The 18,362-nt window shown below is 44.9% G+C and overlaps 1 protein-coding gene across 2 annotated transcripts in view; it reads left to right on the forward strand.

Moving 5' to 3' along the window:
* Positions 1-1,225: 1,225 nt before the first annotated feature.
* CYYR1 (cysteine and tyrosine rich 1) overlaps positions 1,226-18,362 on the forward strand; it is a gene marked incomplete at both ends in the record, with an annotated part of 57,567 nt that continues 40,430 nt past the window's right edge. Inside the window, 2 exons of one of the 2 annotated variants that reach the window (XM_080345336.1) lie at positions 1,226-1,316; positions 3,382-3,487. In XM_080345336.1, the coding sequence (XP_080201462.1) occupies positions 1,226-1,316; positions 3,382-3,487 (197 nt within the window). The remainder of the gene's footprint in view (positions 1,317-3,381; positions 3,488-18,362) is intronic. The other variant, XM_080345337.1, reaches the window with a different exon arrangement.

Below are 18,362 nucleotides of genomic sequence, written 5' to 3' on the forward strand. Positions count from 1 at the left end.
GGTCCAAGCTTTACTCTCAGCAACTGACATGTAACTGAGATTTCCTTTTACACCTTTAATTCAGGCTGTTGCATAAACTAAGGAATACAAACTGCAGGGTAGTTAAAACATAAAAAGTTGGGTTTTCATTGTCAATGGTCAGATTCTGGTGCACATTTACAAAAACAATCAGCTGTGTGTTGATAAATCAAACAACCAGCTTTCAAGTGATTTGGCTTGGTGGTTTGGGGGTTTGTTGTCGTCAGGGCAGAATAGCTAAATCCTTTAAAAAATTTCATTATATGTTCCTGTGTCAGCCTTCCCCTCTAAGCTGCCAGCAGCAGGAAACCCTTTATGAGCAGAAACACCTGTGGATGTTTCTCATTTTTATGTGCTTACTTCAACCTTTCAAAGGGAATTCCTCGGCTTGCAGCTCTTCATGCAAAGTCAGAGCTAACCCTTTTGTTCCCTGAGACCATGGGTTAAATATTTCGGCCTCTGGGCCCTGTCTGTGGGAATTCTCGCACACAGCAGCATTTAAACAGTTACCAAAAAAATGACTCTTGATGAAATACTTCAGAGAATGGTTCTGGCCAGCTTACGGAAAATTTTTAACACTGAACAGCATGGCCAGGCGTGTTCGGGGATTCTGGTGAGCAGCAGGGTCACGCTGTGGCTGCCCGCGGCAGCAGAGGCAGAGCCGGTGCTGGCACAGCGCGGCGGGCACCGGCAGCCGCACAGGGGGAGCTCCGGTTTTGCCGTCGTTCCAGCCACCAGCACGGCTGGCATCCCGCCTTCACCAGAGCGCACCCCGTCCCACACGCCGGTTCTGCTCTGGCGTTTACAAACAAATCAAGATTTTAATCCCACTTCACAAATTTTAATCGCAGCTGAAACCCCTTCGACTACAGCATCCGACCGGGGCAGCGGGAGGAGGGCGGGCGAAGCCTTTCACGCCCCTTCGGGGCTCTCCCCCCATCCCCGCGGGCCCGGGCCCGTCCGAGCGGGGTCCAGGCGGACAAAGGCGGCGGGAGGCGGGGAAGCTTGAGGGGCCGCACCGCGACGGGGCGGCCCCGCCGTCGCCACCCACGGCGCCACCGGGACAGCCCGGGGGCGGCCCCGGCGCGGCGAGGGGCAGCGGGCCCGGCCCGGCCCCGACGGCGCCGCCCGCCACCGCCATCCTCCCCACCTCGGCCCGCCTCCGCGCCGCGACGGGGCGGTCGGCGGCTCCGCGCCCGCCGCCGGCATGGAGGCAGCGGGGCGGCGCGGCTGGGCCGAGGGGCGTCCCGCCGTGAGGGTCCTGCGTCCCCCATTCCTCCTCCTCCTCCTCCTGGCAGGTCAGCGGGGCCGGGCGGGTGCGTGTTGGGGGGCGGCAGCCGCGAAGCCGCGGGGCTGGGAGTGCGGTGAGGGCCGGGGCCCGGCGGTGGCCCCCGCGCTGTCCCCTGCCGGCAGCCGCCGTGGACAGCGGGGCCGCGGCGGTTTGAGGCAGTCGCGGGGTCTTTGCCTGTTGTCGGTGACTGAGCTGGCAGCCGGACCTGAAAGAAGGGGCCGGGTAGTCCCAGCAGACGCCCCCTCGGGCAGGACGTGCTGTGTGCGGGTCCCTCTCGGGCTGCAGGGCGGTCACATCCGAGCCCTTCGGCAGAGGTGCCGTGAGGCGTCCCCACCCCCGGGCAGGACGAGGGCACCCCGGGTACCACCGGGTTTCGTGGGAAAGCAGGACTGAGAGCCAAGGGCGACTGTGGCTTCTGGTCGGGTAGCCGTGCCCGCCAGGCACGTTAGGGGCACAGCCAGAGACACATGTGCTGGTGCCAAAGAATGGGTAACGGCGCAAAACCCTGAAGCTGCTGAGTTGGGGAGTCCTGCACGGGTAACAGTGCTAAAGCTTCAGCATCAGGAGTCCTGTGTGCAGTCACCCTCCGTTGCTGCTCCTTCACAGCGGGGCCCACGCCTGGTGCTGGCCTCTCCTCTCCTTCTGGAGATTGCCCGCCTTCCACCAGCCCTGATTCATATGCTGGGGTCTTCAGACCGATGGGTCAGTTGTTCAACTTTTTTGTGCCTGTGAGTTTCTTTAATACAGAGGTGATTACACAGACCTGTCCTCACTCTCAGTTGGTGCTTGTTTTCAAGTCAAGATCAAGAATGAGCAGGTTCAGAGAGCTGACCCGCTAAAATCTAACTAGCAAGATTAAGGTTTTGGGATGGATCAGCAGCGAAAGCCATTCACTACGCAGTCAATGTGCAAAGGAGCCTGGGTGCAAGGTGGGAATTTGCAGCCAAAGGTGGGGAGGTAATGGAACTGTGGCAGCAGCTGTGATTAGGTGGGGTTGCCCAAATCCTGACACACCAAAAGTTGGGCCCACACAGATTTGAGGCAGTCATGGGAATGGGGGAGTGGGAACCCCTTAGCATGACCTGCTGCCTGAGGAACAGGAGCCACAGCATATTGGGAATGCAGAAGCATAGTTCATCATCTTTACTTTGAGGTCTTTACTGTGGCAGCGTGCATTTGTGTGACCAAAGAGGTGACCAAGGGTGATGGTGTGTGGGACAGGGAGTCCATTTAGGTCCATCCAGGCTGCACCTGAGGTCCTGGCAGTGGGGAAGGAAAGACTGGGATGAAATCTGGGAAGTGTGGAACTCATGAGGACACTCTTACAGCACATTGGCAGTACCTAGAGACAAGAGGTTTTACAGTAGCTTCTCACAGCAATAAAAGAGTGGGTGTTCTTCCATGTTTCTTACTTGTAAAGAGCTCTGTCACTGTTGTTTCACAATTTACATTGTTCCTCGGTCTGGCAGAACATCGCCACTGGAAACGTTTGGGTCCCCAGGTGGGCAGGACAGTCTATGGCCTGGTGATGGGGCAGAAAGGGCACGTCTGGCTCCCATGCCACACTGGCCATGGCCCTGGAGCTGGAGCAGGGCAAGGGGATGAGGGAGCTCCAGGCAGCTCCAATTTCCAGTGGGTCCTGGGGCTGGGTGGGGACTGGGGGTCGAAGCCAGTTCTCTGGCAGCTTCCTTCTCCTCTCCTGCAGCTCTGCAAGACAGGCAGCCCGGCCTCAGGTTTCTCTCTGGACTCCTTGCTGAAATGGAAGAACGGTGATCTGTGGCATCTTGATGTTTCAAAATGTCCTTTTTTTTTCATTTTAAGTGATTAAATATGAAAGGGAACTGATCCTGCCAGCTACAAAATACCCATACAAAGAGCACCTAACTCTGAACTTCCTCCTGAAATGCAGAATGAGTGGGAATGGGCTGCCATTTGGATTACAGGATCAGGTCGCGCCTCGAGTGAAGTCCTGTGATTGTATAAAACTGTTAGATTGCATTTTCTTTAAAGCTGTGCTGTACAGCATTTTGTTGTTGCTGCCATTTGACCGCATGTGTGTTATTTTTATTCAGCAGAAGATTGTCTGGCTCAGTGTGATAATGACTGCAAAGCTTACTGCTGTGATGGGACTGCTCCCTACTGCTGCTCATATTATGCCTACATTGGGAATGTCCTTTCGTAAGTATATTTGAGCTTCAGAAAAAAAATGACTTGCTGTGTTCATGGACTTGATGTAAAATCAGGTTTCAGGAAGCTGTGTTTTGGCAACAAACAGTGGCAGAGTTTATGGTTTTTCGGTTTTGTTTTGGTTTGTTTTTTCCTTGCTGTTAACAAACATCGGTATTCCTCTGAAGTCTCGTGTTGCATGTATTTTTGAAGCATACTAGAGAGCTTTCTAAAATTGAAGGTTATGTCCTTAGTTTGTGTACAATAATATAATTTGTGGGCATAAGCTTTAGAGGTGGTGAGAACTTTGTTTCAGGCTCTTCAGATGAAAAGGACTGTGAGTTTTGTGGGTTTGGTTGAAATGCTTTGTTAAAATACCTGAATCAAACCACTATTCAAATGACTTGGATTTGAGATTCTTTTTGCCTTGAGTAATCTTATTTTCCTTTTATTTTTATTGACTGGCTTGTTTTTGTCAAATGGTGTTTTTTGGCTTTTAGTGGATTGAATAGGTTCTAGGTGAGGGTAACCTGACCTTTTAATGTTGCAGTATGAATAGCATGTTTCACAGTGCTTAAAAAAACACAGCAGGTGAAATGGAGTAGATGTGAATGTTTCCCGTCCAGAGAAAAATGTAAGAGTAAACTGTTGATTAAAAACACAGGCTTCACTGCAGCTGTTACCTCCACCTTGGTGACAAAGAAGGGAAGCCCGTGTGCTAGTGGACCTGACTCTAGGCTCTGGGTTTAATTTAAGTGACAACCTGTAAGTATTACATTCATGTGCAAGGACAAACCTAAACAAAACGTGAAATGTTGTTCTTCAAGATAGGTCATCTTACCATCTGTTTCATCAACCCCACCAGTAATTTCCATAACGTTTAGCGTGCAATCTGTCATGTATTTTTGGTTTGTATTCTTGACTAAAACCAGAAAAGGAAAAAGAGGTGCATCATATGGACTGTGCGATGTTTGGGGATGAGCGAGTGGGAAGGCAGTAGTTGCTTTTTCTAAAAAGACTCTTCTCTTGCAGGTTTTATTTGAGCCATGGTACCTGCGGAGCACGGCAGTGTTCCCTTTAGCACATTTTATAGCACTTTGAAGGAGTAGGCAGAGTAATGGTATTTTAATACAGAACTGATCAGACACTTCCTGGGCTAAAGTAAATAAAACTATGATAGAGCACCAGAATCCTTCATTCCTCTGGAAATAAAAAAAGCATGTACTTAAGATTGATTACTGTTGCATAAGGACAAGTGATTTTTTTTTGGTCTTTTCTCATTGCAAAATTGTTTACCCATTTACATGTGTGGAAGGTGGTGCTGGTTTTGAATTCTTATTTCATTTCGCATGTGCTTAGGAATGATGGACTCAATAGCACGTGGTATCACATTATAAGAAGGAAGCTTCTCATAGAGCAACAAAGCAAGTGGATTTCATATCCCACTTTCATGTGAATATCACTGGCATTTATCTAGACTAATGCCAGAGCTCTACTTGGGAAAGATTTGGCCAGGGGATTCTTGAGAGTGACTGCTGAAATGTTCAAACTGTGCCTTCACGGCCAAGTTGATACCTAGTCTTTTTTGTATATTTATTTAACAAATGTAAACAGCTATTGAATTAGAGCTGAGTGTGAATGGCTCTGACACATGGGAAAGGTTTATCTGTGTCTGGATGGTTTTGAATACTGGAGAGGATCTTACAAGTGCTGTTTGCCTCAACATGTCTCGAAGGAGACATTTGATTCTTCTAATTTTTTATGGTTAAGTACTTCAATTCATAGACTCCAAGACCAGTCAGGAGTCATTATACTCCTCTGACCTGACGTTTAGCATGATTGAACCATACATTTATTTATTTATTTATTTATGCTTAAACGTTGTTTGAGGTGTGTCTTCTTTAAATGTATAATCTAATTTTAAAACTTCAGACATTAATGAGTTGACCATCTGTCCTGGTAAACTGCTCTATAGTTCATTTACTAACACTGCTGGGAAATTTTGCTGGGAAATCAAGGTTGAAATTCCTACAGCTAGCACTTAACTTATCTGTGAGTTTGCAGTGTGGCCCTAAATAGTCATCATGACAGCTCTCAACCTTATCGCTGAGCTGGGTGAACTCTGTCAGCCTCACATGTAAGATTTGCTTTGTTTTGCTTTGCCCTGCCCAGGGGTCAATTCTTTGGCCATCTTTTGAGCTCCCTCTAGTATTTTCCCTTAGTTCTTGAAGTGTGGCTAGCAGGGCTGAGCACAGGGTTTTGACAGAAGCCTTGCTAGGAGAATTTTTTCCTGTACTTTTCTTTGAGAACCCGTTTTGAAGCAGCTATCTGTGATCATCACAGAAGACAGAAATGAACGTAGCAATTTGTTCCAGCTCTGAGTCCTTAAGTCACGGTCTTCAAAGCATGTCTACTGCTTTAAGCCTGAAAACTGTTCTTTGCTAGGGTTACTACCTTGTATTTAGTTGCATTGCAAAAGATGTTATTGTGACTTTGACTATGCTCCATAAGAATAACCTTCCCTTTTCATTATTTTATACTATACTAGCCTTTTTTAATTTTTTTTTTTTATGTGCAAGGTTTTCCTGCAGAAGTTTCATGTTGCCTCACCCCCAAACGTCAAACGGGTGAAATTGTATTAGAAGACAAGATGCCTGAAATTTGGAAATGGCTGCTAGCAACCTATCTGCTTATGTCTTTCTGTTAACAACTGTGCATTGAAATCTTTTAAAGAACTATGTTTAATCCAACAAACAGTGTCCTGATAATTCCGTGTAGTGCTGTTATTTAAACATCCTTCTTTTCTCGTGTCATCGTTTTCGACCTTACTGTCTGCACCAAACAATGGCCTTGATCTGTGTGGGTGCTTTCAGAGTGTCTTCTTACTGTCTCCAACACCCTTAGTAGTCCTCAGGGTTGTATTGGCTCTTCTGCTTCTTTAGAGGTTGCTTCTTCATTTGTTTACACTAATTTCTCGGCTCTCTCCATTCTTTGTAAATCTGCATGTCTTTCTGAAGTGTCTGCTCTTTATCTTCTCTGGGATTTTTTTTTTTAACAAGCATAACTCTTGCAGTTTTGGAAGAGTCTTTGGCATGCACTAGGTTCTTTTTAAACAATTATCTGGGTTTTCTTATGCCTCTTCTCTTTCTAGCCCCATATGCCACCAATAGTGCAAACAGACTATACACACCAGGCAATAATGGATATACTGATTGTAAAACAAAGTCAGGGTGATTAGGTCATGATCATTGATACTTGAGTTGCTTGTAGCTTTTAGGTGATTAATGAAGTCTCTTCACTCATTAAAATGAGGTTCTACATTGAGATATTCCATGTAGGGTTTTAGAATTTTCTATTTTAAGAAATTGTCATCGTTTTAGGAGACCAGGGAATTTTTTTTTCTTTAGTCAGATGATGTTTTCAGCAAACATCCTCCAGGCTGTGTGCATCTGTGATTAGCCTGTTTTTCTTTCCACACATGAAGAACAGATGCAGAGTTATTGGCTCATGCTAGTGTTAGGATTTCAGGGCCTGCAAGAGATGTTCCAGAGACTTCATCTTTAGTTGGACTACAGGTATAATCTGTAAGCATTTGAGGTCTGTGGCTGAGTCGTCTGTAATCCCATAAGCATCTCTAATGTAAAGTAACACATCCTTCCTCCTCCTCCCCCCCTTCATGATGCCCTTTCAGAGCAAGTTGTTACAGCATTAATGTTCCAGCTATATTTCCCTTCCCACTAGTTTTCAATAGCTACAGCCTGTCATTATTTCCTCTGATGCATATGCATTTCCTCCTGTTTATTTGCTCAGCATCTAGTGCTTAATAGCACTTCTAAAAATGTTTTCTTTTTCTCGGACAAATTACAGATTTATGTTTGGACTTGTGCAACATAACAGAGCTGTGTCTGTGGGATGAAGGAAAAGGTGCAGGGATGCTTGAGTGCTCAGGCTTTTTCTCCTGCCCACCTTCTCACTCCTCACCAGAAGCGAGCTTGGAGGCACACTTCCCAGCCTTCAGCATCATCCCAGCCCTTTGCATCGAGAAGCTCAGAATCTAGTTTCTAAGCTGTTGAATCATTTGCGACTGACCTTTTATCAGTTTCCCTGTGCTGCATCTGCTTCTGCAGCTTGCTGCCAGGCTAGGGACTGAGGACTGTGAGAGATGCTCCAGGTTTGCCCACAACAACAGCATCTCCCCAACTAACCAACCCACAGCGTTTTGCCGTCTGTCGCTCCAAGGAGCTGGAGACATCAGGTTATTGCCTTCAGCTCCAGCCTCCAGAGCTCCTCAGAGGTGGGAGTTGGTGCAAAAGGGGTTTCTTCTGCAGAACCCAAGTTTTTATGTGTGTTTCTGACAGTGCTCTTTGTATTTGCTTCTGAGAGGCCCCAAATTGTCTGGACCTCAGGCTTATCCTGGTGGCTGTTGGATTTTCTGAGGGCTGATTTGCAGTTTAGTCTTCTTTAGCACGTTCTACATTGTGATTATAATTACCCACAGGTGATTTTTGAGCTGTGGGGAGTTCCCTGGGCAGAGATGTCAGTCATCAGGGCTGGTTCTGGATGCTGCCTTTGCTCTTTCACAGCACTTCACGACAAGCAGTTGTGAGTTGTTGTGAAATAATGCAAGAATCCAGGTAAATAATGAAACAAAGAGGACAAATAGTCCAGCTATTCTTTCAGATGAATACTGCTGGGCCAGTTTACTATTCAGTCAAAATTAAGGGACTTACACAGATTTGGCCCACAATATTTAAGAAAATTCATTGATAAAAAATTCAGCCTTGTGATTTGTCTGTATATTCCTGGGTAAGTCTCTAAGGGTAGTAAACTGCAATATTGGCTTAAGCAGAAGAAGAAAGCTAAAATACAGTGATGCTACATTATGTTGCAAAGTTTCTTGGTAAATGTGTTCAGAAAGAGGTACTCTAAGGCAACTTTTATTTAGAAAAACAAACCAAATCATGTGATTTCAAGGACTTCAAATGTGACTGGAGGAAAAAGCAAATAAAAACTCAAGAGAAATGTGATCTCATTATAGGTAGTGGATGGTGATGTGCAAGAGAGTAGGTGGAAAAAAAATCTTATCAGGGATAATGAGGAAGCAACAGCCTGTTCAGTGACTGCTGAAATATCAGGTGTTATTTACATGAACATGTATATTGGAAGGGGTGAGGTTTTTGGGTGTTTGTTTTGTTTCGTTCTAAGTCTAGAGGTTGTACAATGTGTCCAGGAAGGAAGGAAGGCAGGCAGAATGGGAGGAAAGAGGCAGAGAATACATTTCGCATAAAAATTGTGTGCATGCCTTGGCCTGCAAAACTGTAGAAAAAGCTGTGTGTAGTGTATCTAAGTGTGGCATTTGATGTGAAGTACTTTATATCCAGTAACACTTTTGAGAAAAGCAGCTGACCTCAGAGAATGCTGGTTTTGTTCATGAAATCAAGAATGTCCCTTAAGCTGATTTACTTGATATGAGAATATGGGATGGACAGAATGAACATTCTAAGAGTTAGGAATATAGAGGTGTAGCCTCTGGAGTTTATAGTGAATGCAGAAAAAAAAAACAAACAAAAAAAAACCACCACAGGAAGCCTGGCATTTGCTGAAGATTCCAAATAATTAAAATTAGACACTTTCAGGCATCCCACAGTAAATATGTGAAGCAGCATATGGGTTGGGGATGGTTCTGTGTCTGCACTACAGTTGTATGGTACTCTGCTTAAAATAAAATTGTGTTCCTCTTCGTCAATGTAATGTTAAAAATTCCCAAAGATTGAAGAGCTTTGGGACAAAATGTAAAATGGCAATTTACCTGGCAGTTGCCATTTCTTGTCTCTGGCTCTGTGACTTCTGATAGGATGCCAGAGGTACGCCGAAGGCCTGGTTCCATAAGTATTTTTTCCATTTGGTTTGAGTAGTGGCTTCTGATCAGGAGAGTCTTCCTGAATGAGCACGTGGAGCAGAGCCTGAGGATGCTTGTGCTGGGGGCTGGCTATAAACATGTCATCAGTAAGGGCAAGACTCTGATAATTAGACCAAAACCTTTCATTCTAAGAGGTGAATAGCAGTTCAGCCTTTTAATCCTTGGTCTTCAACATCTGGAGTACCTAAGGAAGCATGCTATTCGTGCCTGGGAACACCTCCGCAAGGGAGGCACCCTGCTCTCTCTGTGCAGGGGATTGATTAACCACAGCTTAGAGGAGCATCCAGGACCACCTTTTCATTGTCAGAGAGAGCTGATATTCAAAATGTGACCTTTGCAAAGTGTTTGAACTTCCAGGGTTTTTTTTGTTGCATGCCTATCGTCCCAGTTCATATCCTTCAGCAGAGAATGTGTGATCAGATTTACAACCAGAGCAGTATCTGCTCCTGATGATGGCTGCAGAGGAAACCCTTGTCAGTGCCAGAATTAAAACACAGGGAGCCTCTTCTTTAGTCCTTTCCTTTTCATTTCTGACTTGCATTGTGACAAGCAGCTCAAAATGGGCAAAAACTGTTTTGCTTTCCAAACACAGGCTTTCAAAAGGTAGTTCCCACTTCAAGTCTCCCACTTTTTTTTTTTTTTTTGGGGGGGGGGGTCTGACTGACTGTTTTGAAATTTTTGGGACTTAAGGGACAAGATTCTTTTGTTTGATTGATTGTTTTTGAAAGTTTCGGGTTCTTTAATTTAGAAGTTAGCCATAAGAACCAGAATACTTTTTTTTTTCAGAGAAAACTGGAAGTATTTGTAAACATGCAGGTTCAGTTGTTCATAAATAGAAAGGATAGCACAATTTTGTGCTAAACCTTGAGTTGTTGACATCCCTGTGGATCATCTGGTTTTCATCATTTGGAAGATTGTTAGAATTTGGCCTGAAAATGGAAGCATTAAAGTATAAATCACTAAAATACTCTCTCTGGCTCACAGAAAACTCACTAAGGGGAAAAAAAAAAAAAACACATTCATAAGGATTTCAGTGAAATTGGGTTCCTTATACTGCACCATTTATTTTGAAAAGAGTTTTCAGTGAAAAGGAGAGAGAATTTTGTGTTTATCACTTGCAGTGGTCTGTTTTGGAAGCCTGTAGGATTTTCATGTAAGGTTTGGTCATGTAAAAGGTAAATGTTTTCTTAACACTTAGTAAGAGTGATGTAAAGACTGGGCCTGGGGATTATGTTGATCACAAGAGGACTGTCCTTTCTTCATAAGAATTTTACCTTCTGTCTGTTATTTTATACCACCTCATCTTTTGCTTTTTCAAGTGGAGGAAATGTCTACCTATTGATCTAATTCTGTTCAGTCATCTGCACTTCCACTGCTTTTGAGAGAATTCAGATAGGCTGCTAGGCATCAGTGCAGCAAAGGAGTTAAAGGCATTTGTAACGTCAAGGTGGTAAGTAGGTGCAATGGATAGAGTCCTCCTTCTGTCGAAATCAATAAGCTAATTACTTCAGTGGGGATTTCATGCACTGGTTGTAACGGGACAAGTTGTAAGCTCAAGTACCTTGTTGAACCCAAGTGTCAGGAAAAAACCTCTTTTTTTTTTAATCACCATAGTACCTTCCACATTTACTGCCACTTCATGCTCCCTTGCTCCCAGTTCAAGCACTGCTTAATGAGATGTGTCGCTCCTGGAGAATCAGGAGATCCACAGGATGGTCCCACCTCAGCGGACTCATCCTCTCCTTCCACATCAATGCATACAGGGCTCCTCGACCCCCAGCTGAAGAACTTCTGTTTAATTGGCTAATTCTGAGATTTCATTGGGCTTGCGGGATTCTGAAAGGGTTAGTCTGTTGCATTTTGTACTGGTTGATCTGTAGCAGGTAATATCGCACCAACTCAGAGCAGGATTATTAATGAAGATACTTCTGGGTCAAAAGCTGAGCCAGAGGTCCATTTGATGGACAGCGTAATTGCAGCCAATCCAAATAAAACCTGTAGCACTAATTCAATATTGGCACAATATTGTCCTAGAAAGAGGAACTCTCATTCTAATCTTAATGTGCCTCTTTAAGGGCCAGAAACAAAGTCTGGTGTATACAAATGAGTTCTTAAAAAATAAAGGAAATGAACTATTAATTCACAGGGCAGACACATGTTCCTTCAAGATTTATAACCACAATTAGATAGAAATTCCACAGTTAATATAATCTTTAGAAAATCAGTAAAATTTTCTGAATTCTTTTTCCAAAAAAGGAAAAAGTCGTGACGTTTACTTTCAGAGTCACTTCTTCTGAAGAAAAAACCTTTTTTCCTTACTGTAATGAATTATTTTTGTTAAATACAAGGTTTCTCCTGGGGCTTATTCCGTATGTAAGTATCTAGTATGGGATGGAGAGGCACTAATACCACAAATGGCGCAGGCTTTTTTCATCATTGTCTCTCCCTCTGTTGGCTCATCTGCACAGATAAGAGATTTTTACTGCTATCATTAAATGGAGTCATTCCTTTTGCTCACAAGGGAGGCTTGGCTTAATGCTGAATGTTCCAGCTTCTCTCTCTTTATTGAGGCCTGTGGCACAGTTTGTCACAAGCACAAGAGGTACCAAGGATATGCAGCTGTTGTTGAAATGTCTGTTCATCAGCCAAGACACAGTGAGCCTTATTTTTAGATGCCTTGTGGACTTGCTACACTGCTATTGAAGCATAAAGGGGCTTTACAGGCTTTCTCTACTCCAGTCCTTCATGCAGTCCATGGTCAAGATGGTCTAATGAAGGCATAATGAGGGTACTGCAGCCCTGTAACTATTTCCAGCTACTGAGCAGCCCATAGGGCACCAGTGTTCATAAACTAAGAATGACATAAAATGCAGGCCCAAATGTGTGTCCTTATGCTATCACATTATTTTGGTCTCTGATACTATATATCGCTATACTATATACTTCTTATTGGTGTTGTGCCCATGCATTTGACTTTTCCATTAGCGGGGTAGGAGAAGGCCCAGGGTGCAAGCAGTGCCCCTTCCTTCCTTCCTTTCCCTCCCTTCACCACTGGTGCTTCCTCTTCCCTCTCAGTAAAAGGAACAGAATAGAAATAATCATTTGGTACAGGAGGGAAACAGCCTTGGGGAGCAGCATGTCCCACCATGGAGGGGAAGGCAGCAGCTTCACCAGTAGGTGCCTTGCACTGCGGAGGACAGAGCCCCCAGGAGTAGTTTGCAGCCCACTGGGTACAGCAGCATAAACTGGGGAGAACAGGAAGGTTGTCAAGGAGAGGACAGGGGATTGCAGCTGCTGCCTGTTATCTTTTCTACACCATGTGTGTTCGTATATACATGAGGAGGAAATTTTTTACACTGAGGGAGGTGAAACACTGGCACAGGTTTCCCAGAGAGATGGTAGATGCCCCATCCCATTCCAGGCCAGGCTGGACGGGGCTCTGAGCAACCTGATCTAGTTGAACATGTCCCTGCTCATTGCAGGGGGGTTGGACTAGATGGGCTTTGAAGGTCCCTTCCAACCCAAACTATTCTATGATTCTATGTGTATATATGTATCTGTATACACACAATTATTAACTTATAAACAATTTTCTTCTGAAATTCTACTTTCTTGTTTTCTTACAACACTAAAATAATCTAGAGAATCATCCTGTTCTGCTGTCTGTATTGTGCTGTCTGAGTGCCTGTTGGCAGCACTTGGCATTTGGACTTCAAGGTGCCGTGTGGAGCCCACGAGACCCCTATGCCAGGAGCATTCCGGGCCGGCCTCTGTGGCTTTGGCTGGGGTGGTGACGGGGGGAAGGAAGGGCGGTGCAGAGCTCTTGTTCCCGTATCATGATGCCTCTGCAATAGACCCCTAAGCATGGAGAAAGAGAAGTATTCCAACAGCAGAAATAGCAGACACGTATTGGAGAGGCCCAAAATTAATTACCTATAAGTAGCACTTATAATATGATGGTGTTTAAATGGTACATGACAGCAGCTCTTAATTCTTTTGTTTGGGTCAAATCCTTCAAGTCCCTGAGCTTTAGGGCCTCTCCTTGTCTGCTGCTTTGGAAATATAAACCAAGAGAAGAGAAAATAAGCAGCCAGCATAAATTTAACACTGACATTTTCATTGTTGGGACTAAACCCACTCTTAGTAGTTTTTTGTACAAGACCTTGTTGAAATACATCTCTTGGAATCTTTGAGATTTTCCTGGAAGAGTAACAAGAATTTTGTTAGTGAAGGATTTTGTATAAAGAATACTGCTGCTTTTTCTTTGTAATCATCTTTGCTTTCCACTTGTGTAGCATATTATCTTTGGAGGGTTTCAAAACACTTAACGCTTGTCAGTCATTTCAGTCTTATGCTAACAAAATCCTGTCAGGCAAGGCAGCAGTGTCTGGGCATTGCCTGTCTGCCATCCACATGGAGTTTGCTCCTGCTGTTGATGGGCTCCTCGGTTCTAAAATCAGTATTAACTGCCACAAATGAAGATTAATTATTTGGGTTATGGGCAGAATTTCAGTTACTTGGAGCCAAAGTTTGATCTCTCAATATAGACATTAAATATACCATGGATAAGCATATTCAGATGAAAACCTCTTGGGATGGAGAATGGCATTGCATGTGAGGAGTCCCTCTGTGCCACATACAGCACAAAAGCTGTCTCAGTTGTCAGTGAGATGCCTCGGTGTTAATCTGATCTAAGTAATTAGTAACCTTCCAACAAAACTCTCCTGTCAGAATGTCTCATACGCAAACGTTGCATTCTTTTAAGACAACAGTTATTTTTGTCTGCCTTTGTGTTTGCTGACACCTCTACTCTGGGGCACGGCTTCTCCTGCACTGCAGTGCGTACCGACCACTTGCTATGCCGCGTGGTCCTGGTCCCCAAAGACCTCAGTGAGGCTGAGTCTGATGATAGCTAATATATTTGCATGGCTGAAAGCTAATATTATTTCTTCAGTCCATGGAGGTAACCCTGTGTTTGGCTTGGAAATAGATGGCCTGTTTACATAAACCGAAATTATGAAAATGGATGACAGGATTGCCAACCTGCTTACCTCGCATTGCTTTTCTCCAGTGGCTCCTTGCAGGGATAATTAGATATTAAATTCCAGTGGAGAGTGAAAGAATAGAGCTTCAAGGGGATGAGGGATGGATGAAAAGTTATGGCCCTCGTTCTCCATTTCAATAACATTTAAAATTTTCTGAAATAAAGCACAATACGTCTTTGTTCCTGAGCCTTCAAGACTGTTGAACGAAACTTAATGATTGAATTAGCATGTTTCCAGAAATGTAATAAAATGTCAGCTTGACAATAATGTTTTCAAAATTGCTATATGACAGGGGTGCTGTAAACAAAGTGGCATGTCAGCTGTATGTTTCAAATATACTACATTAAGATAATGTGCTGAGATTAGGAGAGGAGCGATGGTATTTAACATCTGCATTTGGTAAACTTACATTGTTAGTGTCTTCTAACATAATTTATTTTGCATTAAAATTCCATATTCTCCTTCAGGAGCAGAAATTTTTCCTGCTTGCTCCTCATACCCCTCCTTAGTCATTCCCTTCTGCTGAAGTAGGTGTGTGATGAAGTGCGATCAGCTCATGGCCTCTGTGACACAGCTACCTGTGCTAGCAGGGGGTGGATTTGATGACCAAGTTAGGTCCTTTCACATTAGCCACAGAAGTAAGAATTTGTTCTATTTGGGTCTGGGTCATTCAAACATTTTGAAGCTTTTGGCAAGCTGCTCTGTACGGGATCTCTCTCCCATATTCCTCTGCAGTCACAGACTGACAGCAGGTACTTATAAGCCCACCTCCAGGTTGGCATTTGCACAGCAGACAGTGGTCAGTGTTGTTTACCCAGTGGAGGCAGTCAACTCTGCATGTGAACTGGCCCCCACACTGCTGGGGAGACAGCCCTGGTTTACAGCACTCCAGTTTAGCAAGTTACAAAGCAACTTGGGTTGGGTTTTTGAGCCGTGCATCCTTGTTTAAAGGAGGGAGGGTTTTTCACCTCCTGTAAGACAGGTTTTGTTCTGCATGTCTGTGAGTAGTTACCCAAAAGGATGCCCTGGTAAGCACCTGAGGAGCCCTGTGATCCCCTCTGAAGGGCTGGGAAGACGTGTCAGGGCATCCCACTTGGGCAACTGGGCAGTGGGAGGCTGCAGGGAGGCCACTGTGGTTGCCAGCCCTGGGCTTCTCCCTGGGCTCTGTGCCGAGTGTCTGATAGATCATCAGGTATTTTTAAGAGTTCAGAAAACTGACTCCTGCAGTTATTCTCCATGTCACTTGAAATCTCTCAGGTACAGGTACAGTCAGGTGCCGTTGAGACAGCGTCAGTTAAGTTTCTGCATACTTATGGTTTATTTGCCTTGCAGGGATTTGTTGTCATCACAGAGCTTCTTGCAATCCTAAATTACCGCAGGAACTTGCAATGACTAGGTTATTCTCTCATTAAAGGTTGACTCATCTCTTCCATGAAGACGCTGGAAGTTCTTATTGCTTAAAAGGTGGGGAGGTTACTCCCTGGGGAGGCTTGCTGGCTCATCCAGAAAATTACTGGGAGTCCTGAGGAGCTTCCAGCTGCCTGGACTGCGTGGGGGTGAGCAGGGCTGTGTCAAAGATGGAAAACTGCTGCTTGGTACTCTCTTGCTATGCCTTGTCATATACTGGGGTTTAAAGAAGAATTGTTCGTGATATTTGTGCTCCATAATTGAAGGAAAAGGGCAGGCTGCCCTCAGTAGTTGAGGGAAAATGCAGTTCCTCTTTTACCTAATATGAAAGCAATTACTACTCCATGAGACCGGTACCTGGAAAGCAAGTTACCACTTAGCAGATGTTGTTTAAACCTGAAGGAGCTACCCCTCAAATAAGGGTTTTCACTTTGGCTTTGTTATGTGTCAATAATTTAATGTATGTTGCAGTTGTTGCTAGGGCTTTGTAATAAGATGCTGTTGTTTTTCCAGGCTGAATGCTTGCTGTGCTTGCTCACAGAAACACTGGACGTGTGGACAGGTGAAACAAGTCCACTGATTTATTATTGTTATCTGTCACTTGCATTGAATTGTTTTAATAACTGCCAGATCTAACAGCTCCTTCATAACCACTAGTAGCACTGCTATAGGTCTTGCTATATTTTTATCACTCTATGTTTTTTTCTAACTTGTGTCACGAGATACAAACTGTCAATTAATTGGGTAAAATCCTCAAGTCACTTGATTTATACTGACATGCACTGGCTGAAAATATGGTCCAGCAAGAGAAAAGCTATGGTATTTTCCTCCAAAACTGGCAAATGAAATATTTAGAGCTGTCTCTGGCCTGGCCAGAAGATCATTACAGCAGCTCTGCCACCGTAAGCATTCCCTCTGCTCCTGTGGCCATGTTCAAGTGTGAGAAGTGCCTCTTTTCTTGGTATTGTTAACAAAATCCTTATATTGGCTTTGCAGGCACAACACAGACCTTTCTGTCCAGGTGCCTGTGCCATAAAACAGGGACTGGAGGTTTCTCTCACTGTGAATTCAAACCTTCAGCTTTATCTTTTGTGCTCTGACCTACTTAAGAAGTTGCTTGAGGCTGAGCTTCAAACTGGCCCCTGTTTTTTAGCCAAGGGTTTCCAGTCCTGTTTTATTCTTTTGGTTTTTAGCTGCTTCTTCCTCAGAAAACAGCCAGCTGATTTTACTTGTTGTCTGTCCCCCACCTGCCTGTGGAGCCCTCACAGTGGCTGCAGCAACACAAAAGCCTCGGCCACGAGCACGTCGCTTGGCAGCGCTCCCCTCGCCGGGCGCTTGCTCTTCCACTGTTGCACCTCCAAACAGGCACAGCAGCCAAAATAAAAACAGTTTGGGGTAGAAAGTGCCCACGACAGGACTAGTTTGGACAAAAAAGCTCTCTTTTCTTGTCTTCGCAGAGGCTCAGTGTCATCACTGCTGTTCCCGGGGGGACGATGCTGTGCCTTTCGTGCTGTGGGGATGCATGTGGGCTCGGATCAGCCCTCCCAAGGGAGGTCAGGCTGCAGCCCCAGGCTGGGAGCTGTCGCTGCCCAGGGAGCTGAGCTGCAAGCAGGACATCTCTTCAGAATAAAGGTTTGGAGAAAAAACTTCTTAGCAAGGCCTGGTGCAATAGAGAAACGGATCATTGTTTTGAACTAAAGGAGGGGAGACTGAGGTTAGACACAAGGAAGACATTTTTTAAAATGAGAGAGGTGAAACACTTGCACAAGTTGCCTGGAGAGGTGGTAGATGCCCCATCCCTGGAGACATTCGAGGCCAGGCTGGACAGGGCTCTGAGCAACCTGATCTAGTTGCAGATGTACCTGCTCAGTGCAGGGGGTTGGACTAGATGAGCTTTGAAGGTCCCTTCCATCCCGAACTGTTCTGTGATTCTAAGATTATCTGAAATTATGCATTGCCGGGGTGTTACTCCGCAGCCCGAAAGGCCTGCTGCTGCTTCTCCCAGGCTGGGAGCCCCATCCCCCCAGAAGGTGTGTGTCCCAGAGTTGTCCGTCCCCATGGGTGGGATCCCAGCCCTGTGTCCGTACCATGTGCCACACAAGTGCTCTCGTGAGACATATTGGAGACCTTCCTTGGCTGTTGTGGAACTGCTCTTTCATTAAGAATTTAAAAGGATTAAGAAGTGGCTGATATGTCAAAAAGTGGAGGCAGCAAAAAATTATTGCGTAATGAGGGTTGTTTGCAGGGAGGTTCCTCGGGGATTAGTACTAGCACTGAAAATTTTCCAGTGCCAGTCAAGACCTAGGATGTAAATGCAAAATCCCTCGTCGTAGACATATGTGTGAGAAAGATACATTTGCAATGAATGCACTTTGGAAGTTCTCAGATGACAGATGTAAGGGTATTTCTGTGACCTTAATTTGTTCCTCTTTTGTGCGCTTTGTGGTGCAGCCTTCAATTACATGGTTTTCACAGAGCAGTGGGATTGTAATATTTGTATATGTCTTCCATGGCA

The sequence above is a fragment of the Nesoenas mayeri genome (assembly GCF_963082525.1).
Source record: "Nesoenas mayeri genome assembly, chromosome: 1".
Lineage (NCBI taxonomy): Eukaryota > Metazoa > Chordata > Aves > Columbiformes > Columbidae > Nesoenas > Nesoenas mayeri.